Here is a 26621-nt window from a genome sequence, read left to right as displayed (position 1 = left end):
AGTGCCGCAGCCAGCAACCGTGCGAGAATGCCTCCTCGATGATGCCAGCGCCGCCATGACGACCCAGGAACCAGGCGGCAACGAGTCGCCGCGCCACGCTCCGAGCCCGCATCGCGAAGATGGGCCGTACGTGCTGCGTCCCCTGCTGGACAATGTTCCTCTGTCAGCGGACGGACCACAGGACGGCATAAAGATTAACTGTGTCGAATATTTTGGTTTGTTGCGCTCCGACCCCGCGACTGCCGCCGGTCAAGCTAACCGGCCGCTAGATGGCAACCTTTACGTCGGCACGTCTGCATCCGAGCTGCTTCACTTCGTCAAGATACCTCCCGACCCCTCGGACAGATCCGCGCGAGCCGTATTCATCCTTGCCTCGAGACTGTCGCCCCCCTACGTCGAAGCGCCAGGAGCTCTCCCCAACACTCGGCCCGGCATACAGCAGATCCTCCTCCTGCCCATGGTAGGCAAGGCCTGCATCCTGTGCAACTCCACTGCCACGTTCTACTCTCTCCCCGAGTTGAGTCCGGTGTCTGGCACCGGCCAGGTCAAGAACTGCAATTGGATAGGCGGTGTCGACTTGAACGAGGCCCCCACCGAGAGCGCGACTGAAGTGACGATACTCCTCTCCTTGAAACGGCGCATACAAGTCGTACGAGTCGGGGAAGGGATACAAGCCCTCAGAGTAAGCTTGCAAGGCATCTGTGATTTTTTATCACTTGCAGCCGCTAACATAACTTTCAGAACATCGATTACGCTGGCAGTGCGTTTACGCTCCGCCGCGACTCGATAGCATGCGTTGCCGATGCGAGGTCGTACGCGCTATTGGATGTTGAGAGGCGGCTGAAGATCCCGCTCATGAGTGTATCGTCGTTGGATGAGCCGCCACCCCCAGAGCAGGTCGGGCAAGTACAGTCTCTGTCTTCCGACACAACCGGGGGCATCGTTCGTAGCGCTTCTTCCGCCGAGAATCGCCCAACCTCTACCGCTCAAAGCCACAGTCGTAGTGTGAGCTTGGGAGCGTCCATAACAGGTCAGTCCCGCCTGCAGGAGCCGGGACAGGCACGCAGTCAGGACGGCGAACCACAGCAGTTATCGCCTCCTGCTCCCTCATCAAGCCCACATCCACCAACCGAACCTAGCGATGCTCCTCCTCAAACCGACAAGCCTCTACCGGCCGCGCCGCCCGATGCCGCATCTGCAAGTCATGTGTTGGAGCGACCGGCAACGCCGCAGCCTCCCGTGCTGCTTACACCGCATATAGCGTCCCCAACTCCCGACGAGTTCCTTCTCGTGATTGGAACCAGTCCATCAGATCCTGGTATCGGCATGTTTGTCAGTCTAGATGGGGATACAACTCGATCAACTCTTGAGTTCGAGCAATACCCGCGGCAAATCGCGGTTGACGGCAAGCAGGCGGACCTAGTCTCATCCCGCTCCGGCTACGGCGAAGAAGAAGAAGGCTACGTGCTGGCTTCGATGACGAAAAAATCCACAGATGACGCTGGCGCTATCCACGGTCTGGAGATTCAGCGCTGGGATGCTGGCGAGGAGGCGAATCCAGAGAGACACTGGCTAGTGCCCCATGACTTCAAGGATCCCAATCCATATGGGATACGCTCCTTGGTAGGTCACGACGAGATCCACTTTGAAGAGATCGTGGAGAAGCTGAGCCTCACGCGATTTTCACCGTTTCCGGGCCCTATCGAGGCATCTACAACATCGCTTAAGAGCTCAGATTCCCGGACAGCACTATCTATCGAACGATTGTCCAAGGAGCGGGAGCTGTTTGAACGCGATGACTCTCAAGATGAAGAGTCACTCCCGGACGGTTGGGAGGCTGCACGGAAGTCGGAAGGAGAAGAGTTCACGCGCCGGCTAGCCAAGGCGGAGGTCAAGCTGGCAGTGTGGTGCCGCGAGCAGATATGGTGGGCCGCCCGGAACCCGCTGATCGTCCAACTCGACTCCGTCCTTGATGCCTCGTGCCCATATGGTTGCACAGACCCGAGAGGCATAGACCGCCATGCTATCTTCACCATGCTCGGCTCAATCCGCGGGCGAGATGCCCGAACCGAGCTTGAGTTCTTGACGCTTGGCTACCTACGACAGAAGGCTGGCCTTTTACTGCTCATCAGTCTCTTGACTTCGTCCGAGTCGGAGCGATTGTCAGATGGCGAGATGAGTGCCCTCGAGGAGGTTCTGGTGGACAGCAAACTCGACCCAAGAGTTGTTCTGTCCTTGATACCTGGCGTTCGCAATGAAATCGTCGAGGGCCGCCGTGGCACGTGGATTTATGGCGGCGTTCGAACCGTGGCAGAAGCATTCCTGCGAAATACATCTTTTGACGAAATCGCCAAAGGAGGCATCAGCAGCGTGTCGTTGAGAGTGATGAACTTCTTGCGGCGCTTCCTGTCTGCTTGGAGGAAAATGAAGGGCTTTGGTAGCGTCCCGGACGAACACGACGTGTTTCGGACCGTCGATGCTGCCCTTCTGACGGTGCTCCTCGAGCTGGACCAGCCTTCGCGGCGAGGCGCTACAAGCGGCTCTACCGTTCGAGCCGAGCTAAATGACCTCGTCGACAAGGGCGTCGACTGCTTCGATCGAGCCGTCGACCTCCTCGAATCGTATCACAGACTCTTTGTCCTCAGCCGGCTGTATCAGAGCCGAAAGCGGTCGAGCGACGTGCTGGCCACCTGGAGGAGGATCGTGGAAGGAGAGAGAGACGACGGCCAGGAACTGGTCGATGGTGAGAGGAGAGTCCGGGACTACCTCAGAAAGATTAGCAGCCAGAGCCTGGTTCAGGAGTATGGCATATGGCTCGCACGGCGCAACCCGAGGTTGGGTGTCCAGGTGTTCGCAGAGGACGGCGCGAGGGCTCCCAAGTTTGAGCCGAGTCGGGCAGTCGAGATCCTCCGGCAAGAGGCACCAGACGCCGTCAAATACTACCTGGAGCATCTCGTCTTCGGCAAGGGGCACACGGCGTACGTGAACGAGCTGATCACGTACTATCTCGATGTGGTCTTGGGCGATCTTGAGTCATCGGCTGCGAGCAGAGAAGCCGTCATGTCGGCGTACGATTCATACCGCGCGCTGCAAGCGCCAAAGCCGACGTACCATCACTTCCTGAGAGAAAACGCGCCCGAAAACGACGAAGTCTGGCAGAGTCGCCTGCGGCTTCTTCAGCTCCTCGGCGGGGCGCACGAGTACGACTCCGCAGCCATCAAAGCCCGCATCACGAGCTTGCCGGGCGACCTTCTGGTGCCGGAGACAATCATCCTGGCGGGCCGCGAACGACATCACGAGGACGCGATCCGACTGCTGGTGCATCGGTTGGGCGACTACGACACGGCCGTCGCGTACTGTCTCCGCGGCGGCACCAGCGTCTATGTCCCGCCGGAGAACCGGCGGCGTGGAGACAGCCTGCCGGAGCTGGAGCAGCAAGAACGCCTGTTCCAAGTTGTCCTGCGCGAGTTCCTCACCATCGACAACATGGGTGATCGTGTCGAACAGACGAGTTCCCTGCTGGAGCGATTCGGCGGCTGGTTCGATGTAGTGGAGGTCCTGCAGCTCGTCCCGGACAGCTGGTCCGTCGAAGTAGTCGCCGGCTTCTTGGTCGGCGCGATGAGGCGGCTGGTGCGCGAGAAGCACGAGAGCATGATGACTCGCGCGCTCAGCGGGGCCGAGAACGTGCGCGTCAACTACGACGTGGTAGTTGGAATGGAGGAGAAGGGGCCCACGATAGAGGCGGCCAACTGATGACGCCAAGGGGGGCAGACAATGTTTAAGCACAGCGATACGAAATGTAGTATTGCCATTTGCATAGAATCGCCATTAAGCAAGCAAGCAAGCATTCGCGCACCGCCCGCCTGCTGTATGTTTCGTCTAGATATGACAATGCCAACTATACGTCTAGTGATAGGTCGATTGGCTTGGTTATACTTTTCATCCACATTCAGCCAAGTGACCTTTGGGTCCTCTTGGCCCGGCGGCTCGCGGCGGCATGGATGATGCATGTAAATCGTATGAAACCTTTTTCAGATCTACGTATCAGCCAGCGCGGCGGACATCCAGACCAGGTACTGCCTGTCAACCAGGATGGATGCTCGCCCCAAACAAAACCGAGACGAGGGGAAACAACGCATGGCCACACAAACCGGTTCTCCTCGTTCCCGTCCCCCATCGTCTGCGAGGTCAACGGCGGAAAGACGCGCTCTTGGCGGAGCTCGGTTGCTTGCCGGGAACGTGGGCAGGTTTGAGTTTCGCATTGACGGAGAGAGGTGTTGAGCGCGTGGGCGGATGGACTCCGCCTTCGGCGGCCTCTTTGGAAGTACTATGTCGTTCAAGGGGAGTTGAGGAAATACGGTCACCGGCTGCATGATGAGCACAAGGACCTCCGTGCTCGGAAGACGGAAACGAGTGAGGGTATTGGTCGGTGTAGTTGTTTCCAGCTCGACCAAGGGTTCCCATGTCGACCTCTCACCGCAGCATTCATCCATCTATCCATGCTATACTCTTTCCGTGCTCCCGATCCCTCCCTGCAGGATGCTCCATCCAGGTCTTCAGGTCGTGTCCTTGCGCTTCAGCACCGCGATAACAAGCCACCTCTTGCGCACCGTGACGTCGTCCTCGCGGTCCCACGACCACTCCCGCTCCCGCCCGTCGCAGTCCCTCTCCCAGATGCGTTCGACCTCGAGCCCCGCCCGCGCCAGCGCCGCGTCCTCGAAGAAGCCGCGCATCTTCTCGCGCCCCGTGTGGAACCCAGCGACGACCCAGCACCGTGCCGCCGCCGCCGCCGCCGCCGCCGCCGAGGACCCATCATCGTCGTCGTTGTCGTTGTTGCCCCCGCCGGGCCGCCGTCGCAGAAAGTGGTCGATGGATCGGTGGAGGTTCTCGTGCTGCCACGGCATCCACAGACAGTCGGCGACAAAGACCCGGTCGAAGGCGTGCCGGTTCGCCGCGAGGAACGCGTCGTCGGCGGGCAGTTCTCCCCACGAGTGGCCCGTGACCAGCACCTTCGCCGGTGGCGTCACGGCCTGCTCGCCACCCGTCGGCGCCAGCGACGGCTGGATGTTGCGCGCAATGTTCTCGCGCAGCGTCTGGATGACCGTCGGCGCCGGGTAGTCGGTGACGACGACGCGCTCCGCGCCCAGCAGGCCCGCCATCATGCTCGGCAGCGCCGTGCCGGCACCCAGCTCCACGATAGCCTTGCCGCGGACGTCGAAGCTCACGCCCTCGCCGAGTCCCACACCCGCCTCATCGCCCCCGTCACCTTGGTCCGCGTCCGGCACTCCCAGCGTGTCCCTCTCCACCAGCTCGGCCAGCAACAGGCTCGCGTTCCACAGGTAATGACTGAACAGCCGGCGGTCCGTCTCGCCCTCCGGGTCGGCCAGGTCCAGGAGCAGTGGCTGCGGCAGGTGCGGCGACGCGTACACCAGGCTGTGCTCCGCGTCGCCGTGCTGGTTGGTCACATCATCGGGGAAGATGACGCCCAGCGACGTGGACAGGTAGTCCTCCGGGCCCGAAGGCTCGCTGCCCTTGAGGGAGATGCGCGACGTGAGCGCCATGGGCCCCTGTTTGGTAAGTCGACGCCGCGCAGGCGGCAAGGGCTCTGACGAGCGAGTGTTCTATAGCGCGACAGCTTGTTTGAGAGAAGCAGGGCTGGCGAGAGCCACGGTGGTGTTGTATCGTCAGAGGCGCGCGTCTCACGAGATGCTGAAGGGGGCGCAGGAGAAGTCAGCTTCATGCAACATGGGGAGCGGCCGTCTTCAAGCGTTGCAAGTCACGAGCGTCAATAGCCGGATCCTTTACAAAGATGCCAGTAGAGTATTGCCACAATATTTCTTGACCGTCGTGGACTCGTGGGGCTTGGATTTGAACCGAGTGAGGCAGAGGGCTGCCGTGTATGGTGGGGGAAGTGGCACGGCCAGGCAGGCCCAAAATTTGATGCTGGCGACCCGCCCTCCCGAATTGGCCAGCCACGGTCCTGCCTTCGAAGCCTCAACACAATCCAACGTTCAACCTCGCCTGGAGCCTGGGACAAAACACTGCAGGAATCGCATCTCACTGAGCATCAGCATCCTTTTTGAGAGTCTGACAAGGGAGATGAGCATCCGCCCCCTTTTTGGAATTAAGAAGTATCCAGCTGATATTACAGTCGAATCGACGCCGACTGTCAATCAATGCGACCCTACTCGCAGTGAAACCTCAGGGTATCAAGTACATCAGCTCACTCCCGGCAAAGAGAGGAGTCCCTAGTTGGCATGGCCCATCCAAGTCGTCAAACAAACCCGGCAAGAGCAGAAACAACAAGAAAGAAAAAAAGGCCAAACAGCCCTAGCCCCAAACACCGTCCCTGCCGTCAACCTTGAAACCGTTGGATATCCCGTAGTCCTCCGTGCGCCGTCCGCCATGCTTCCATCTAAGTGGTCAAGTGGTATTCTTCCCATGAAGCCCACACTCCCAGTCTCGTTTTTCGCGGGAAGGTAGGATGATTGTTGATCCTGTACATGTGTCATTAGATGGAGGCAGTGTTGGTCTCCAGCATCTCCTTCATCTCCTTGAGCTGCTCCTCGGTCGGGTCATCCGAGATCCACGGGCCCTTCTCGTCGTCCGTGGCACCAAGGAAGCCCTCGGCGCGCTTCAGCGTCTGCACGTCTAGGTCCGTCACGTATGACTTGCCATCCGACAGCTTGATGCGCACCTCGTGGTCCGTGGAGAGCATCATGTCGTCCTTGGCCAGGCGGCGGGGACCGTCAAACACAGCCATGATGCGCTTCTTCATGTTCATCTGGCCCTTGTCAAATCCCCAAGACGACGGGTAGTCGCGGCGGTTCTTGCGACCGCGAGCCTTGGTGGCCAGCGGGACGCCACCACGCGAGTGCGTCATGCCACGCGACTTCTGGACACCGTTGGGGGGATTCGCCTTCTTCTTCGCCGAGGGGGACGAGTTGGCTCTTGACGTCGTCTCATCAGCGTCGTTCTCGTCCTCCATGTCGTCGTCTTCGTCGTCATCTTCCGTCTGGACCGTCTGCGTGGTTGTGGGCAGGTTGTTCTTCTCCAGCGTCTGGTGGACGCTCTTGTCGTTCTCAACCTCGGCCAGGCGCTGGGCGTTGATGGCCTCTGCCGGGTCCTCCTGCTGCACGATGCGCAGCACACAGTCGTCCAGATGCTCGTAGAAGTCCTGGGCGTTGGAGAAGGTCTGAGAGCATGTGCTGCACTTGCCCGTAGCATCTGGAGCATAGCCCGTGAGCTTCTTGCCAGCACTGACGCCAGTCGGGGTCTTCTTGCGGCTGTTGGGAGGCGTCTGCTCAACGCCATGGACCGCGGTCAGGTGCCTCTTGAAGACGTCGGCCCTGTTGAACGACTTCTCCGCCGGCGATCCAGATCCAGGGCAAAAGCCGCACACCATGGTGCCCTTATAGTGCGTCAAGGTGTGACGGTTCTTGTCATACTTGCGAGCAAAGCCTTTGACGTGATACTCGCAGGTCTGGATGGGGCACTTCTCGGGGCGCTCATTCTGATGCGTGAGCATGTGCGCCTTTAGATCCTTGAAGACCTTGCCGCAGTCGGGATAAGTGCAGCGCTGCTTCTCCTTGGTCTCGTCGCTGCTGTGGTACTCGGCGGAGCCGGGCGAAATGAAGCTGCCAGGCATGCTGACGCGACGGCCCGTGTCCATGGGCGCTCCATAAGGGCTGCCGGCGTAGGCGGCCTGGAAGGGCCCGTTGTGAAGGTAGGGAGAAGAGCTGTTGGTGCGGAGGAGGTTGGGCTGAGGCGATGAGGAGACGGAAGGCGAGGGAACGAAAGGATTGGGAGGCTGCTGGAAGTGGCCGTCATAAGGCGAGATGGCCATGGGCGGACGCGCGATCTCGGGATGGATCAACGACGGGTCTGAGCCGAGAGGGAAAGAGTCAGCAAGCATGATTGGCCACGGGCGTCACCGAAAGCGACAACGAGGTTGGCTGCGGCGGCGGCGGCGAGGGTCTAGAAACGCATCGCAGCACGCAGGCAGGCAGAAGGGAAGGGGGTGAGCGCGGGCCCCAGCTGGCGATGACGACACAAAATAGGTGAAGGTGCTGGTGATGATGAGGTGTGTGTGGGAGAGTGGGAAGACGGCAGGCAGCCCAGAGGCTTGCACTGCCCGCCCGCCCGTCGGCAGTGGAGTGGGTGGGTGAGGGATGCGTGGGCAGGTGGGTGTGGGTGGACGGCTGCCTCCCCAGCAGGCATCGGAACCTTGGAAGCCTGGGAGGCCCTGCGAGGCCCGGGCAGCCCACCGCTTGGCGGAGCGGAATCGGCCTTCAGTGGCTGCGCTGCGCTGCACTGCACTGCAGGTCTGCGCATGCTTCCATCTCCGTGGGCGGGGGTCGCAGTTGAGCCAGCGGACCGCCGCGTTGCCGCTCAGGCACCACATCACTGACGACCGCGCCGCCCGGAGCGGGTACCACTTCCCAAAATGTCTCAGGCGCAGCGTCCGTAGCCAGCTGAGCAGCGGAGCCCTCCTGCAGGGCCGCCCACTGAGAGGCCGTCGAGGCCGTGAGACCCCAATGTGAAAACTGACAAGGCGAGCCCGAATGGGATCGCGCGGAGGCACCGAGGTCGATGGCAATGAACGACGAGGGCAAAAGGAACCATCAGGATCTTTTTGAAGTCGGGCCAGGGCCAGGCACAGGGTAAAAGATGTGAGGCAGGGGTCGGGTGGTGCTGCAATTCGTGCGGCCATGCCGGCCAACACTCAGGCACCGGAAACCTCCAGTTGGGCGTTGCACTTGCAACGGCCTGCAACGGCTGGGGCGTCGCAAAAAAACAAACGGCCCCAACAGCTGGTAGCGCGATGCCCCCCGAAAGGTTATCTGGAGCCCGGTGCTGTGGGAACGGTGGAGGTGGCCAAACGGCGCGAGGCGCCTGGAAAGCAGAGACTCAAAAAAGGGAGTGTGCACTCACCAACGAATGTCTTCGTCTGCGCGGCGCCAAAGTCGAAGGCGCCCAGATCTTCTATGCCTGCGCCGGGGAAGTACTCGGCGCCGCTCATGTAGTCGTTGCCAACGATGCTCGGCTGCACAGCCATGCCCTGTGCGTTCCAGTCGGCGACGCCGCCGAGTTGGCCGTGGTTGGACTGCGGCGAGCCGATGGCCGATGAGGGTGCTGACGGCGCAGAAGCCGAGGAAAGGCTCGAGGACGGCAATCGCATGTCACTGTCGTCGTGATACGATCCCGGAGAAGCGCGACCGTTGAGGATGTAGTTTGGCGTGTCGGCGTAGAGCGAGGCTTCGAAGCCCATGGGGGTCGCCGCCGGATAGGCGTCCTGGCCTGAGCGTGGGAAGCCGGCGCCAAAGGCGGCATCGGCAGTGAGGCCCATGTCCATCGGGGGAGACGTGAAGGCGTGCTGAGGAGGCTCGGGGTAGCTTTGTTGTTGATGCTGGAACATGTGGAAGGGTTGCTCGGCCATGGCGGCCATGGTGCGTCTCATTCAAGAGGATTCTCTGTCGGACATCGTCAGCGGTCGTGGCCCTCGAGTGTGGGCGGGCGCCACGTTATTTGAACCAGCTGCTCACCCTTCGAGATTGTGCTTTTTTCCCACGTTCAAATGTGTCACGGTAATGGTGTCTCACGGGGCCGCCGAGGAACTGTGGCGGGGCCTCGGGAGAGCTGCGTGCAGGGGAGGGTCGAGGTCGCGACTATGACGTGCCCGAACAGTGTCTCTTTCCGCGCTACCTCCCTCTGTCGTTCCGAAGATGTTGGCCAAGCGGGAAACTGGTGCTTTTTCCCTCCTCACTGATGGTGATCAGGCCGAGTGTTTTGCCGTCGGCGGGTTCGCGAGCGGGCCAGGTGGCGCGGGACCGGTAGGCGAGGAGTGCAGCACAGCAACTATGTGCAGTGTTTATTCCCACCCGAGCTGGCGTGGAATGGATTGTGAGCTGCCAACGAGTGAGGCTGTCGAAGAGTTGCAACGTCAAGCGAGGCAGCAGAGCTTTGTCGATGAGAGGCTTGTGTGTCCGTCCGAAGCCTTGGGATGTTGGGGGCCCCACGAAGTAGATATAGGCAGCGTGCATCTGAGTTGCCAGAGGACTGGGCCCAGTTGGACGGGATCGACCTCAAGGAGGGAGTCAAACGATGCCAGGCTAATGGTTTACTCTCGTAGGGCAGAGAAGGGGGGAGTGCCAGCCTCATCCGGGGGGGCGGTTCCCAAGGACAAGGGGAGGGGTGTGAGAAGGCGCACGGCGCGAGATCCTGTGGTGGGAAGAAAAAGACGGCATCCAACAGTGGGCTAATTCAGGACTCGAGAGAGCCCTGCGCTTGCGCATCCCGGCGGGGAGAGGGAGGGGGGCCAGGGAGGGGGTGCAGAGGCGCCCGGGCGGGCGTGAAGATGAGTTGGTGTGGATTGGAGGGGGGGTGGCCCAGGAGGCGTGTAGGTTCCGTGAAGAAGGTTGATGATAAAGGCGGGGGGGGGTCTGGCCTCTGGGCTCTGGGCTCTGGCTCTCGCTCTCGCTGGGCCCCGTGTGGTGGGCGCAGAGGAGGAGATCGTCTTGTCCGGCTGGCAGAGGGAAATGGTAAGCCTGCAGGCGGTAGGCCCAAGTAGCGGTACGCGGGAGGGGAAGGCCCCCAGCCCAGGTTGGAGGGGCGGGCTCAGCAGGCTCAGTGGGCGCAAGGTTGCCGCCGGCGAGTCCAGACCGTCTCGCAGGCGGTCGACGCCCCCAGCCTTCAGAGGGATAAGGGAGGGGGAGGGAGGGGACGCGAGTACCCCTACAAGGACGAGGTACCGACCCGAGAAACGAGCAGCCCGGGCCAGCCCACCCAGGTCCATCGCAGCCCGCAGGGTGCTGGCCAACGCGCCGGCAGCAGCAAGCACGGCCCAGGCGAAGGGCGATGCGCGGCGACCTTCAGGGGGTCCCCGGCATGACACAAGAGCTCCACTGCCACCACAGAACGACACAGGGCAGAGGCAGAGTACGTACCGAGCCTGGGTATCGGACGAGCTAGTCCCAAAGGGGACAGGTCGTCTGCCGACAGCCAGCGAACCTCTCGAGGGCTTCACACTCTGCTGCGGGCCGTGGGCATTGGCTCGAAGGCGGACGTGTGTCGCATTTCAAGAGTCAACAGCCAGTGGCTTCCCTCCCTCCCTCCCTCTCTGCCACCCCCCACAAACCGGTCGAGGCAGAAGGCATGGCGAGTGGCATGGCATTGGCATGTCATGGCGCGGCCGTTATGGACGTACCGCGCATACATTACTAGAGTCCTGCACACACAGCGCGGCAGGTCTGAGACACACATGACCCGCGGACTGGCGTGTCTCTGGATCATAAATTGCTTTTTTTTCGCACATGCTGCTCCAATGCTCCCAATCCGCCTGGGGACCCTGCTGGTGCTGCTCCCGCTCGCCCCGCGCGGTGCCAAAGAAAGGGGACCGTCTATAGATAGGTGGAACATGGGGGACGGGGCAGCAGCCCGTCAACGTAGAGCGGTGGAATGAGTCGTCAGGCATGTCTCGACTGGCATGCGAGCGAAAGTCACCCGCTTGGCGCCAAAGCCGCGGCGGGATGGATGGCGCCTCTCCGCTCACAAGGCCAGAGCAGCGTCTCGTCATGGACGCAAGAAGCGTCTGCAGCCCGAGGCAGGGAGGCCTGGTGAGGAACGAGCTTCAAAGCATATCCTCGTAATATGCGAGGCGAGGCACGCAACCAGTCAGCCATACAGACAGACCGAGAGAGAGACAGACAGGTGGCGAGGCAGGCTCGACGCCCCTCCCCTGCCCCCCATCTCCGTTCGGTGATGTGAGATGCCCTCTCACTGAGATTGAACGGCGATGTCCCACTGACCAGGTCGCCAGTGGCTGCAGGCTTCCAATCCGTTCAGAGGCCCGCCTGGGTGGGCGAACGCATCTCATCGTTACCTTACAGGGCCCACTGCCACCAGCACCTCACAGAGCCCACTGGCCGCGCAGGGATCCCTTGGACGGATTCCTACGGCTCCGAGGCGGCGACGGATCGCCCGCTGGCCACGGCACCATCTGGCACCCACTCGCCCACTGTAACCCGCTGGCCGCCCGTCGACATGTCAGAAAAGAAGAAGAAAAAAAGGGCTTGTCCTACGTCGCACGGGCGGCCGTCACAGCGGAACTCACTCTCTGGCGGCTGCCTCGATTCGCCCTCTCCGGCGTCGCATCCTCCTGCCTCACCTGCGAGTTGCGACACAGGCCTCGAGAGTGTGTGCGAGTGCTTTGCCGACACCAGTGCGCTGGCGGAAGCTTGCCTTGGAAAGTCACCACGGGCGAAGAACCGCGTTGCCGCGCCGTCGTCGCTCCGATCACGACTCTTGACCTCGACCCGCTTGCGTCCTCATGTCGCAGCGGGCCTGTTCGGCACCGGGTTGGGTTGCGCACATCCCTCGTTGTCCGCGACATTGCTGTACTTCGAGCAGGTACTGCAATTACAGCGGAGGTTGCGCCCCATGCGGAACCGTCTGCCCCGCGCCTGTGACGCCTTGCCTGGGCTGCCGGTGCTCCCCGAGTCTGAGCCGCCGGAAGCCTTTGCCGACCGCACCGCGGAATACACACTGCCAGTGATCGATCCCAAGCTCTCACCCAATTCGAGGTGTCACTGGTGTCAGTTCGCAAGGTACCTTGCTTTCCGTCCGATCCTTGGCGCAGAACAACGCCAGAGTAAATCGACGGGCCGCTCTCACCAGCACCCGGCAGCGGGCAAGGTGTCATGCACCGGGATCTCGGTGCTGCTGCGCATCGTCATCTGGTCGTGTCTCTTTGTTGCATCTTAACCCCCAATAGGCTTCGTTCACCATGACACAAGTCGCCTACCAGCTCCGACGGATGCGCGCACAGCCGGGGGGCCAGGGCAACCAGCGAACCACCCTCCCCGGCGTCGTTGCCTTGTCATCACGGTCCCCAGGTTCCCGTGTTCAACCGCCTCGCGCCAGATCGCCTGGCGAACTGCCTGTGCATGCAACTCCCGTCTCCACCAGCAAGTTGAATCGTGTGTCTAGAATCTGCTCCGCGCCAGGGCGTGCCATCTCCCGCTCCGTGTGCTGCGGCTTTCGTCGTTCATCGTCATCGTATACTGCGTTGTTCGGGCGCAGTGTCACACAGAGCCGACAGTGCTCCTTGCATGCGCGCGTCTGCCGTCCGTCACTGGCAGGCAAGGCAAAGCGTCATCAACCAACAGCCGAATCTGGGTCCCTGCGGGACCGCCTCCCCAGTGTCTGCCTGCCGGGCGCCATGGGCAAGGCAACGGCTTGCCCCGAGCACACCCTGGACATGGCAGAGTTTCCGCTACCCCGGCTTCCAGGTTGACTGTGCTCGAGGGGGTATAATCGCGTGCTGCAACACACGGTTGCCGCCGCGGAAGTACAACGTCCTCATCTCTCAGAGCGAAACGAAGACACGGTTGACCGCGGGCACGGCACGCGCTTTGCAACGCCAACGGCCAAACCGCCATACGCCATGAACCATCTCCATCCAGCGAGCCAATACTCCTCGACGAGCCCGACTTTGTGACTCGTCCGCGTACGAGCCCAAGGTTCCAAGTATGCAGTTAACCTAGCAGGCGCGATTCTCGTACGTCCAGGGCACTCCGATGGAACACGCCGAGACCACGCCAGGTCGCCTGCCCAGCCAAAACTCTCGCTTACCGTTGCCCACGTTAGTTAGCCTCGCCGGTGGAGGTTGATTAACTTTGATCTGTAGCGGGGAGCTTGGCAGCAAGCAAGTACACCTCGCCCCCTTTTACCGCCACCCGTGGATGAAATGTGCCGCTGGGACCCCGCATGGGTGCTGGGGTCAGTGGTTGGCTGGCCGCAATTGGGGCTTGATAGGCGCGGGCACACGCCTTTACCAGGAAACCCCGGCAGAGTCTTTTGTCGGTGCAGCAGGGAGGAAAGGCACATCGATGCGGCTCTGCGGCCACGGCATTCTCACCTGCGCGCCGGGAGGATTTTTCTGTTCCAACACCAGTCCCGCGCTGGTCGACACCTCCTGGCGGTGTGATTTCCAGGCCAGAGGTGATACTGTCCGGGAGCAGACGGATCTGCCCGTCGCCAAATCCTCAGTTTGGGTGTAACACGGGGATCTCTCGCCCTGCACAGGGTAATGCCCACTAGACCGGCACAACGGGCAAAAAGGGTCTTGGCGTTGGTGAGGTGCCACCTTTGGATTCACCCGTGAGGAAGGAGGCAAACGTTTTTGCTGTTGTCGTAACATCTGCCTCTGGAGCCGTGCACGACTGTTTCAACCGCTCGCTGGGCAGAGGCGTACTCAGCCAATGGAGAGAGCCCCAACTGAACGTCACAGGTGGGCGGCGTGGCGTTCTGCTCTGTCTGCCCTCTTGTGAGCCCCGCACGAACCTGAGCGCTGCAGAGACAGGATCGCCGGGACACACGAGGCCATGCTGGACAGCAGGACTTCTTGCACCGAGCCTTGTTTGAAAGGGCGAGACACGCCCATGGCACTCGCACCCATTTTCGGTGTCTCGGAGCCGTCTCGCGACGACTCTGTTGCAGATACCGAAGGGATTCATCAATGAACGTTCCTTGTCAAGCTTGAGATCATGGCCCAATCAGAATGTTCGTCAACGAAGCGGTTCGCCTTCGCGACCGAGCGGTCATCGTGGATGCGCGGCATCATCTTCTCACTCCTCCCCATTTGCGGTGCATATCTGGCCAGGGCTCTCGCGCAGGATGTGACCCCAAGAAGAATAGTGTACGGACTGGGGCCTGGCGATCAACCCCCCGTTGAACGAATTGATTTGGCCCGATTCGGCCAGGCAAATTCAAGTCCCAGCGGTAGCTCCTCAGATCAATGGTCGACGGGCTATTAGACGCGCGCTGTGCAGGGAGCGGCGCGTTTGACCCCGGTCAAGTCCCCGAGCGAATCAGTTTTGGGCGGGGGGGGATCCCATCCTGGTCACTGGGGCCCCAGTGCTGCTCGACGTGCCTTGGAGGCGCAGAAGGCAAAATTTAAAAAAAGAAGTGAGGTGAGGCGGTGCCCAAGCGCCGAGACGGAGTGCTCGCATCATACCCACCCGGTCACCATCCTTGTTCACACACACTTGCCAAGCAGTCTCCGCGACTGCGTTGCATTGACGGGTATCGCGTCCTGGTTAAACGGTTTCTTGAAAACATCGTTCATGGCTGGAGAACCTGTCTTGAACACGCGCTCCTGTTGCCGACACAAGTCGCAGATGGGGTGGGGAAGGGTCAGGACGCCCGTTGTCACCACTGTTTGGCTAGCACGAAGCACGGGATACATACTCGTCACAAGTCAGCTCGTGAGTGCACGGCAGTGACAGCTGCTTGTGAGCGGACATATCAGACTGGGCCACCCCCGATGAGGAGCGCGATGCAACGCACTGTCATGCGACGCAGTGACATCCAACTTGGACATTGTGCTCTCGTGGTGTTGCGCTTCGTCGACTGGCGAGTGTTCATGCAGCAACGCGGTTGGCCATGCCTTGCGACCACTTCGACACCTCCGTGTCCAGTTCGACACAGACGTGGCATGGGGCCCGCAGTTCTGCTGCAGTCATCCTGCCCAGCCGGTCCAGTCAGCACAACTTTGAGCCCAGTGATCTCAAACCTGTCGGTCCTCCCGTCCCGTCTGCACCGGCAGCCCAGGGTCGCAGCCATCAAGCCGATGCCCCTGTCCGGCCTTGCAAAGGGCCGCAGGATTTGGCCAGCGTGGGTGGCCTTGGATCCGGCCGGGCGGGAACCGCACGTTGCTCCCCTGCCAGCACCCATCTTAATCCGGACAATCGTGAAGCAGCAGACCCATCGCGGCTTGGATTCCGCGCCGCGTGCGAAAGCAGTGAACCTCGCTCAGCGACCCCTCGGAGAGTCTTCGGATGAGGTGCTTGTCACGTTGTGATGCCAAACAATTCACACGGAAGATCATGCATGGTTTCGGCGTATCCGGGGAGCATGAAGGGTTTGCGCAGAAATTGCTGCACAAGGGTTCAGACGTCGTCAACAGACAAATCATGTGGCGGTCCGCAGGTCCGACGCCTCCTTTCCATTGCAGGCGGCGTTGACTAGTTGATCCCCTGTTCCTTCGATTTGGTGGCAGAACGCGGTCGAGCGCCATGATGCGGCAGCGACTGACTGGTTGCCAGCACGATCCCATTCAGCCCTGTGGCGGCCGCCACGGAGCCACCCCGGAACGCCTCCAAGCGAACGCACTGGCATATTCGGCAAGATGAAAACAACACGTGCTAATGAGTGTGCTGCAGCGGATATCTTGGCTCCTTTGGCCAAACCGGGCACCGGTTGCAGCTCGTTTACTGACCCAAAACGGGACCTCGTGTCCTCGCCGGCCTTTCACGAGCCCTGACGGTCTCTGCAGGCATAAGCAGTAGGCGCTGCGATGTCTGGCGAGAGGCGATGAGGCCCTGCCAAGGACCGTCATTGGGCCACAGGGGACCACATGGGCCCCGACTTGCGGCTCTGTGAGGACAGACCGGCAAAACCCCCAACCGCAGTGACGCCCGGCGCAGGTGCAATTCGTCGCGCTAGTCCCAGGTAAGCAGACCGGGGGGGTTGATTTCTGGGTGTGCGCCCTCTGGGGAACCGAGATGGCACGTCGTCTGTACTGCACGTTGGTGGTGTCAAGCGTGATTGTCGACTTTTGACCATTGGCACGTTTAACCGAGACGCAATGTTATCGAGCGCTCGCTGCGGTCTTGGACGCTTTTTGGGGTTAGTGAACTGACGGGGAGTTCTGGCATGAAGCCATCCAACCCTCGATAGTCGTCTCTCTCACCACCAAGTGAAGGTGGATCCGTCGGCACGATGTGATGCCGACTTGTGGGGTCCGAAACCGAGGAAAACGAGTAGTCCGTATGTACCACACGCCTGCAAAACAGGCAACGCCGTGAGCCTGTGTCTGCGCTCCCATAGATTTGCGGCACAGCAGCGAGGTGCGATGACGGCGACAGCCGAATTCGCCTCGGAGTGGAGTCTGTCCCGGCACTGTTGCTCGTCCTCGTTTCTTTCCAATGGAGGAGGCCTGGTCGGATGGAGCTATGCACCGAGGTCACTGGTGGCAGGCATGGCAGGGACCAAGCCGCATCCTCGTCTGGCGTGTTTCAGGACGCTCACCAAATGCTCGAAGATTGCTGGAACTTGCCGAGCGCCGGCTGTCGCGGCTGCGGCGTCGGACTGAACTTGTGCTCCTTTGCCAAGGTCCGTCCATGGACCCGAACGAATGCGCCGCGATTTGGGTCTGGAGACAACGAAGACGGCACGGAGAACACGTCGCTGAAAGGGAACGACATGCCAACTCTCGGTCCCCGCTCTCGGAACTAGATTAATGACGCTCGGTATCAGCCCTTGCATAGGTGCAGTAGGCAATTGGTTGTTGCTGCCACATTGTGGAGGAGAGTGCGCCTTCGAAAGGGCTGCAGCGGAGGAGGCGGTGCGGCTCGACTGTGTGGTGGATTGTGCAAAGTCTCCCCATAGGGCTGAGGCTGGTGGCCCAATGGGGCAGAGCAACGCCCGTGGTGTTGTGTTGTTGGTGTTGGTAGGCAGGCACGGCCACCATGGAATGGATCTCGGATTTCGTACCTACCTACTAGGCAGGTACCTTACCTCGCCTTGTAGGCATGTCCTCCAGACGTCTACTACGCAGAGAGCAGGTACTAGGTAGGGACTGGGCAGTTGCCGGGAAAGAGAGTACTCGCGCCTGCTCGTCCTGCAAATGACATCGGCCAGCATGATGCCCTTGCCTAGCAAAGACGTATCAAGCAGGGTGAGCTCTCCCAGCAGATCGAGCCCATTGCCTGTCGTAGCAGCCACGATCCAAGGGCGGTTCCTCTTCTCTCGTACGACCTACTGGTGCTGGGGTGCAAAATAACCACTTGGTGTGCTCCTCCGCCGCGGCCGCTGGCAGTGGAAGCAATACCAGGAAGGCGCATCGCTCCCACCTGCCGATGGGCCCGTGGAGTCAGTGGCATTGTCACTAATGCCACCCCCTCCCACCCTTCGAATCTCCACCAATGCGCCCGTCAATTGCCCTCTCCGCCCCTGATCATGTCTTGCGGTTGCCGAGCACCAATCCAGCAAGGGTCCCCGACATCGACACACATCGGCCAGGCGAGCCTGGTGCTCTCGGTATCCTGTCATCCTGTCAGGATCGCTTGTTTCTTCGCCTTGTGTGCTTGATTCTGACTGCCTGGCCTCTTTTATTGTACCCTGTGCCGACGGCCGCCCACGCCTGCCCCCGAAGTAGTATCCCAAGCTCACTTGGGGTGAGCAATCACATCACCCAACCGCCATTCCCCAGATGCACCCCTCATCTGGACTTTGCGGGCTTGCTTGCTCTCCTGGCCGGCCGTCGGAGGTGGCGCCCTGGTCCTGGTCCTGGTCCTGGTTCTGGTTCTGGTTCTGCCCAGGTGGTTCTGCTGTCTGGCTCTGGGTTTGCTCATCTCCCTCTGCATCACTGAGACATCCCATTGTGCTCCATTCCCTCACTGTGCCGTCCACTCCCAGAGGAGACGTGAGCAGTCTTGGCACTGCAGCCCGAAGTGCTGGTGGTTGGCGGGCGGCCCCTGCTGGTACAGACGGAAGAGTGGTGCTGGAGCGACTTGACGCCCAGGCCGCGCTCGCTCTCATCCGCGGTGCCCGGATAGGCAATCAGTGCGATGGCCCCCAAAAGTGTTGGCAGTCCACCACCGGTCCCCCCGCGAGACACCAGGCCCAAACGCCCGGAGCTGGGTCGTCCCGAGGCCCGACTCTGTGGACCGACAACCAACCGATCCTGCCAACATTGCAAGGAGACTTCGTTGTTGATGCTGTTGCCGGAGCCTGCAGGTTTCGAGTCACCACAAGCTGTACCAGGCTGCCGGTCCTGTTCTGTCACGAGTTGAACTGTATGGGTCTTGCAATGAGTGCCTGGGCGAGGGAGCCAGCCCCAGAATGTGCCTTCGTTGGACGCACCGTGCATCACACGCTGAGCCGGACTTGACCCTCAGGCGACTCTCTCTCCCAACTTCGTACGTTTCTCCTCACGCGTCGACCTGCCCTGCTGATGACCCCTGGGTAGATGAGGCCCCGCCGGCATAACACGGGAGACTTCACGCATCACCCATCACACTGCTTGAGGGCTTTCAACAGCGATTGGTTACCAACGCAAGGTCAGTGCCTCGTGGATGTAGGTACGCAGGCCGTGGGCGAACCTGGAAGGTCCACTGCTGCCCGTCCTTGAGTGACCTACGGCCCCCACCATGCCTCACCAGCCACACGCTTGGTTCTTGGTGCCGGGCCTTGACAGATTGATGGACGCCTGCAACGCCATCGGCACCTCGATCCCGATCTCTGGAACCAGACGCCGCCATGGCGGGTTGGGGCGATGGTTATGGGTGCTTCAACAGCTGATTTTGGTTTCTCATTGAACTTTGGCACGATCGGCTGACGGGGAACCCCTCAACGCGCCTGTTGCTTTCAACGTCCGGAACGGCGAGTCTTGTAGACGGGAGCCAACGTCGCTCAGCCTGGCAGGTCGCTGGAATGCTGCACAAGTGTGGGCCAGCAGCATTCGAGGGACAGAAAATGAGAGAGGGTATATGGAGTGCAGCAGCACCTTCAACCTTGTGAACGGGCAATCTGGGCAAAACTCCAGAGCGGGCCCGGGCGCTCGATCCAACGCAACGCCACCAACGGGCCGGAAACTGCCAAAGGTCTGCAAAGGCATGCCTGTTGAGGACGTGGACCAGCGGTGGGTGCCTTGCCCCCATGGGCAGTGTCTTGCGCTGAAATGAGACAAGCGGCAGCCCTGGCCCAAGCCGTTGGGTCCAACGTTGGCTCGAACCGTGAACCTCCTGCTCGGCGCCGTGCAGCTGGGAGAGGAACAGCCCTGCCCCATGCGTTGGCGCGGGCGCACACCTGCAGTGGCCTATACGACAAAGTGGCGTGCGACGATATGGCACCTGCTAATTACCAGGTTGCCTGGCACATGCCGGCCAAGCATGGGGGCTACGGGACCCGGGCCACTGTTGCTGGCCCGCGGGCCAAAGCAAGACTCGCGTCATTAACAACCCCCGTGTAGGCTGGCTCCATGGCTATATGGTTTCCTGCTGGTATAATATGCCGCTCCATTCGCTTGGATGGGCCTATGAGCGGGGAGGGACGGGTGCAAATCCCGCCCGCAGAGTCACCTTGGTGTATATTAGGTAGGTACTTACCTTATCTCGTAACCTCCGGGGTCTGTGATTCCAGGTTCCCGTCTGTACGCAAATTTTGAGCGGAGGCCGGGAACCAGGCGGGAGCTTTCGTCCCGGGCTGCCCACTTTCCAGCGCCGTGGTGCTGGCACCCCCGTCGCAGCTGTCTTCGCCACCTCCATATTCGTGTCACTGCCGGGGGATCGTCGTTGACAGCGCGGGCTGTGCCGCGCGCGCTCAATGCTCCTCAACGACAACTCGTCTTTCCTCGCCCAGGTTTGGGCTTTTTCGTGGCTCGTAAGACTGCGGGCCGGGCTATTTTGAGCGCCCATGGCAACTGGATTTGTCTCTATTGCTGCTAGTATCCAATCTTGCCGGCTCCTTGGCACCTATGCATTCATACGAGTATAACCACATTTACGATGCGCCTGCCGTGCTTGCAGTATTATCACGCACGATTCCATCGCATCGCACAAGACACATGGCGCGGCGGGCGCCTACATACCTTGCTTGGGTAGCAGATCTCTCACGCCCCTGCGCGTGATGGGCCCGCAGGCGGCAGTGACGTGACGGGAACCGCAGCTACCTAGGTACCGCCGGGCGTGGCAGCAGTGAGGGACGCAGTTTGGGCAAAATGCGGCCCGGGCTGGGCTTTGGCAGGGCGCGGGTCCCGACCGTACGTTGTCCGTGGGTCCCTTACCTTACCTTGCGCAGGACCAAGTCACCCCCACGGCCGAGTGGACGACGACAACGCTGCAACGACATTCTCCCAAGTGGCGGCGGCGCCGCCATTATCGAGTCGAGCTGTTGCGTGGACGCCTCAAGGTGGCATCATGGATCTCGCTTGCGTCAACGGCGTGACCTGGGTATTGCTGCCGGGTTGGGGGTGGACGGGAGGCCTGGCGCGCTGAATTGAGCGCTGAGAGACCCCCTCCCACGGTGTCAACCACGACTACCTAATAATGGACGATCGACCACATGCAGGCCGCGCTGGCGGGGGCGGGCACCAGGCTCTGCGAGACGAGACCAGACGAGACCAGACGAGCTGCGACTAATAGCGCGGCGTACCGTAGAGCTGGAGCTGGCACCCATGCCCCGTGGTGCCCTCAGTGCTGCGCTGTGCGAATTAAGTTACATGGTTCCTTCTCCTGGGGATGCTGGGTCGTCGGTGAAGCATCTGGCAGTTGCTCGGGTGCACATGCGCGTGAGGCTGTGGCACAGCCGCCGCACGGCAGTTCCTCGACGGGAGGCCAGACCCAAGCAGCCGGATAGGGCGCCCCCACCTGCAGCCAAGTCAGGCAAGGGGGCGGCCGTGGGCGACCCTCCGGGCGCAGAGGCGGCGTCAACGTGGCTCCGGCGTGTCGCTAACAGACTCTGCGCCAGCCGACGTCACTCAAGACACTCCGGGCAGCAGACGGGCCCCAGAGCCAACACCGCACGCCTTTTGCCCTCAACGCTCCCGCAGCTGGCCCAAAGTCTGAATTTTGCCTGTTTCTGGGCCGTCTGGTGGCTGTCAAGCTTCCGTTGGTTGGGCCCAGGCGGGAGCTTGTCAACGGCGTTGGTGCAACAACAGGCGGGGGTGGTCTCTCGCCAGGTCACGGCGGCTCGGTTGGCTTCACGTCGATAGAGTTAGTGGCGCGTCCGTCTGCCACTGGCAGCAACATGCTGTTCCCAAGTAACAGGCCACGTCCTGCAGATTTGGTGAGTAATTTCGGCGTCTATTAGCGCGAGTCCCAGGCGCTATTACTTGAGATCCGTCGCGGACTCCGGCGGGCACTTGAGTTCGAGACTGCAACTGGGTCCTCGCAGCAAGAGGCAAGGCCCGTCAAGGGAATTCGTTATTGGCATTCATACGAACACCTCGCCGACCTCATGCAAACCGAGACACCCGCTCGCCGAAAAAAGTGGCATCATTTCGCTCCATGCTTCCTGGGCTGTGGCACGGCTCCGGGCTGTCGCGGTACGGCTGTGGCAAAATGCCAGGTGGTTTCCTATGTCTGGCCCTGTGACTGGTCTCGGCTCTCGCTATCTTTCCCGGTGCCCCTTCGGCCCAGACCGGTGAAGGCTATGAGTGTGCTAGCCTGTCGTTGGCTTGGCGGTGTCTGTGACCACCTTCATCACCTTTGCAGCACCTTGTCATGGGCCCGGCAGCTTGGGTCGCTGGGGGGAGGCGGGCCGGTGCCAGGGCGGACCCTACCCATCCTGCTTGGCAGACCCAACCGACTCAAGGCTTGGGCCCATGCAACGGTTGTCTCTCAGGTTTCGAGGCTCCTCCTATTGATAGCTCCTCGTAATATCCGGGCCCTCTCCTGCCCGATCTCTGGATAGTATGAGCCCAGGCGAGCGTCACCGGAAGATGCCTTGCACATGCGTGTCTCACCTCCTAGAAAGGTTGATTGTCCGCGGAGCTCTTGATGAGGGACGTGCAGGAGGGTCGCTCGAGACGGGAGTTGACGACGGTGACGAGCAGAAGGTACCTACCTGCCCAGAAGCTCAAACACCGCGGCAGCCGAATGCAACACGCCTCAGCGTCTCCGACCGCTGAGCGAAAGGCTCGTTCTCGCAATGCAAGTCTGTGGTCTGTCCTTTGCGGGCTGGAAAGTGCGCCGCGGGGGAACGGTGTGGGCGCCAATTCAATGCTACGAGTGAGTGTCTGTACAGTAAGGCAACCCGGGTGGTGTACACATGGGCTGTACCTCGTCCGAATGCACGCCTCAGCTACCTTCATGCACCAGCGGGCAGTGGATGCAGGCGACGGAAGCCCTTCTCGTAGTGGTGTTGAGGAGCGTCGCAACCGCAGTAAATCGAGGAGAGGGGTGGCACGCCCAATACAGGCAGTCCGGGACAGCTTTGCGCAGGGCCTGACAGCTTTCGGGCTCCATCTGCGGTCCATTCCCTCCCGTCCTCAGGTGCGACGGTTGCGACTGCTGTTTGGGTTGTAATGTTGCATCCATGGCGGGTACATCTACAGGGCTCAGCTGTCGCCGCATGCGCGGGAGCAATGTACTGCTACTCCTGCGGGCAAGGAGTTTGCCTGGCTGCCTCACGCAGGGTTGACGGCAGCCTGAGGTACGAACCAGAAGCCATCACTCGCTCACCCGCTCAGTCTTTGCGTGTCGGATCCCTCTCCTCCCCACCCCGGCACACTCTGACTGCCATCCCCTCACAAGCCTCCTCCAGATTACCTTTCGATGCTGTGCCCCGGGCGGGGTGTGGGGGCCAGCAGCGGCAACTACCAGCTGGTCTCGAACCGTCGACCAACGGGCGGGGACGAGCACTTGACCACTGCGGGACACTGACTACAACGCCTTAGCAGGAATACTGTACCATTGCAATCGCAAGGTTGCTCGGCACCCTACGAACACGCACTGCACTAATCACCCGGCATGACCTGGTATGTGTCCTGGTCCCGAGTAGAGGTACGAACTGCAGGCCCAAAGGCTATTCCTGGTCGCCGACTTGTGCTCGCACCCCAACCAACGAACGGCACGACAAGCACATGCCTCCTGTCGCTCTCCCGGGGCTGTGGCACATCTAGTGCCTGTCATCCACGATCGATAGCGTCCGCATGATCAGCAGCACCTTAAGTGCGCCCATCAGCCTGATAGACAGAGCAGGATGGCAGGTAGCCGGGCGAGCAGGGCATGCTGGCACGACAGCCCGGGGTTGATGGTTTGTGGCTTCTCGCCTCACCCGGCTGCCATCGATAGCCCTGCCACCGCCGTCCCTCTCCCTTCCATCCTTTCCCTTCTCTCACCAACCCCCCCCCCCCCCCCCTCCCTCCATCTTCCCTTCTCCCTGGGCAGGCCCCCCTCGCCGGCTTTAGCCTCCAACTCTGGTTGAAGTCGGAACGCAAGACCCCTAAAACGCCACTTCAAGAGAGCAACCCCCTCCCCAGCCCCGTAGGGCTTGGGAGCCTGTAATGGCGGTACGAGGCGCCTTTTTTTTTTTTGTTGTGGTGCCCATGCACACGCGTTCCCTGCACCCCCGCCCTTCCTCCTGGCATGCTTCAGGGCCGCATTCGTCGCCGGACGTGCGTCGATGACGGTCCAGGCTCTTGTGAGGCTTGCGGATTTCTCCGTGGGCCCCCAAAGCTCGACCAGAGTTATCGCCAACCGGGGCCAACGAGAGCATCGTTGAGAAGATGCGAAGCCACGATCCCTCTCGTCTGGGTCCCCACGGGCCTGCAATGCCCCAATCTCGTTTCTCGCTCAGGCGGGAAGAGTTCACAGGGGACCGCGCCCTCTATTCTAGCTGTCGGTGCTCCGAAACTCGGCCACTGAAACAAGTATCATCGGCGTCGTGCCGTTGCCTCGCGGTACGTCATGTCACATCGAAAGTGCCAAAAGAGCTGGCGCAGCCTCTTGATGCCAGGTGCGAGGCTCGCTGACTTCATGGCCCTTTCAACGATTCGGCATTTCCACCCACATGGCCTTGGCTCCTGGCACCTAGCATGACAGAGAGATCTACTAGGGAGGGTTGGCCGGGTGGTAGGCCAGCCACGTGTTCTGGGTCTCTTGCGTGACACCAGTGCTGTGGTGCCTGTCTGGTGAGACGACGCGATACCACGCCCATCGGAAAATGCGCCATAACCCACACTGGGCTTGCAGCACTCGTCCAATGTCCCCTCACGTCTTGAACCAGATGTAAGACTCGTTCGGTTTGAGTCTAGCCGCCGAGCTCCCCGGGTGACGTTGGCGCTGGGGTCTGCCTGGCATCGGGGGGGGCGTCGATGGTTCCGAGATTATTGGGCCATCCGAGATGAAGCCACCCGAGCCAGAGGGTGTGCGATATTGATAGAATTGGCCCATTTTGCTCGTATGTCGATGCAGAGTCAAGGGTTTCGGAAAGATGCTTGGGCCGAGTGGGCTTTCCTGCTACCTGGGACGGCACACCGGTGGGTGGCCAGTGGTCACGATGACAACCCTGCCCTTCCCGAGGGTGGAAGGGGGCGAACGCGATCGAGACCGTGCTTAGTTGATTTCGCAGCCCCAGAGGTGAGGTCATGCTGAGGCACAGGTGTTCTCATGGCGTGTGCTCGGAGCTGTCATATGCCTCTGTCAAAGTTTCAGGCTCTGATGTGAAGGGTCACGGGAAGCATGCTCCTGGTGGAAGTTGGCGATGCTGCTCGGCAGTTCCATTGTTGATCTGGCAGCTTGGGGGCCATTGCGCCTTGTTTCGCGGTCCGTTGTGGATTACATTTGGATAACGGAGCTCTCCGAGATGCAGGCAACGCGCTTGTGCATCCCAATTATGTGCCATTTGCAGATGGGCACCCAGAGGGCCTTCAGCAGGACAAGGGTCGGCAACACTCACAGACGACAGTGACCTGGAGAGGCAGGCAAACGCATAGCATGGTTAGGGACAACAGGCGGCTTCACCAAGACACGACGAACAAGCGCAGGTCTCCCGGCCCCCGCTTCAGTGTCGATTCCTCTTTTACTCTGGCTCATGTCACTGGCCATTCCTGTTTCTCTCCCCGTTGCAGACCCAGGCGTGTCAGATCCCTGGCGGAGAATTTGGGACGTGGTGGAGGGGGCCCAGCGGGCGGTCCGTTGGGGGCCGCAGGTCAACGTTGAACCTTGGGTATTTTGCGTGCCCAGTGGCCGGCCACGATCAGAAAAGGCAGAAAGTAAAGCCCGATGGAGCCCGCTTCGGGGACCTACCAGGACAGGGCCCCCTCCAAGGGTGGGCAAAGGGCAGCGAGGCAGCCCTGAGAAGTCTGCCTCGCGGGGCCCAAGTCTGCCATTGGGCGCCTGCGATCGAAGCAGTCTTTCAGGGTTGCCGTCCACTCTGGAACGAACTCATCCACTGTCGCGAGGCCCGCGATCGCTTGACGTGCGTGGGCTGCCCGCGTACCTGCACCACCCACCACTGCCACCCACCCACGGCGGTGCCAGCATCTGGGGACCACTGTGCACTTGATGAGTCCCCCTCCGACGCCAAGGCATGCGAGGAGGTCAGATCTGACGGGAGACAAGCCAGGGAGACACTCATACGGGTGCATACTGACTGGACACAGAAGCTGCGGTAGGCGGCCCCTGGGTGCCCCCCGCCACGGAGCGGTAAATTCGGTGACGATTGCGCGTCGCAGGCCGCGGCCGTCGGTCAATGACAATAGGTACAGTATATACACGCACGATGCTGTGCGACGCGGAGTCTCCAGGCGCACGGCTTGGGCGTCACGGGTTCTGGAGCGTCTTCCCTTCGGGCTGTCGGTGACGCCGGGGCAGACCTGTTCGCCTGCAGGACAGGCAGGGCTGGACTCTGGTGAGGTCCCATTTGGACATCCAGGGGGGGGGGGAGGGGAGCATGCATCTCGTTCTCGCAAAAAGCAGCGACCGAGTCGACTCGTTCCGGTCTGCTGGAAGGGCATGGGGGCGTGTGCAGCGGCGCCCGCACATGGCCAGGGGCCAGGGCCAGACGCGGAGGCAGCAAGCCTCGTGGATTCGTGGATTCGTGGATTCGTGGAT

The 26621-nt window shown here is 61.1% G+C and overlaps 3 protein-coding genes across 3 annotated transcripts; 1 reads left to right on the top strand and 2 right to left on the bottom strand.

Moving 5' to 3' along the window:
* Positions 1-55: 55 nt before the first annotated feature.
* PLICBS_001289 (uncharacterized protein) lies at positions 56-3753 on the top strand (the record flags this gene model as incomplete). Its single annotated transcript, XM_065599785.1, has 4 exons — positions 56-215; positions 270-682; positions 742-946; positions 1262-3753. The coding sequence occupies 4 exons, from the start codon at positions 56-58 to the stop codon at positions 3751-3753; spliced, it is 3270 nt and encodes a 1089-aa protein (XP_065455857.1).
* Positions 3754-4556: 803 nt separating this feature from the next.
* PLICBS_001288 (uncharacterized protein) lies at positions 4557-5561 on the bottom strand (the record flags this gene model as incomplete). The annotated part of the gene is made up of 1 exon (XM_018317657.1): positions 4557-5561. The coding sequence occupies one exon, from the start codon at positions 5559-5561 to the stop codon at positions 4557-4559; it is 1005 nt and encodes a 334-aa protein (XP_018183182.1).
* A 950-nt stretch (positions 5562-6511) lies between these two features.
* Positions 6512-9439, bottom strand: PLICBS_001287 (uncharacterized protein; the record flags this gene model as incomplete). Its single annotated transcript, XM_018317658.2, has 2 exons — positions 6512-7884; positions 8935-9439. 2 exons carry the CDS (start codon positions 9437-9439, stop codon positions 6512-6514), a joined length of 1878 nt encoding a protein of 625 aa, XP_018183183.2.
* Positions 9440-26621: the final 17182 nt, after the last annotated feature.

The sequence above is a fragment of the Purpureocillium lilacinum genome (genome assembly GCF_023168085.1).
Source record: "Purpureocillium lilacinum CBS 284.36 DNA, scaffold_1, whole genome shotgun sequence".
Classification (NCBI taxonomy): Eukaryota; Fungi; Ascomycota; class Sordariomycetes; order Hypocreales; family Ophiocordycipitaceae; genus Purpureocillium; species Purpureocillium lilacinum.
This window is presented reverse-complemented; position numbering and strand designations above follow the sequence as displayed.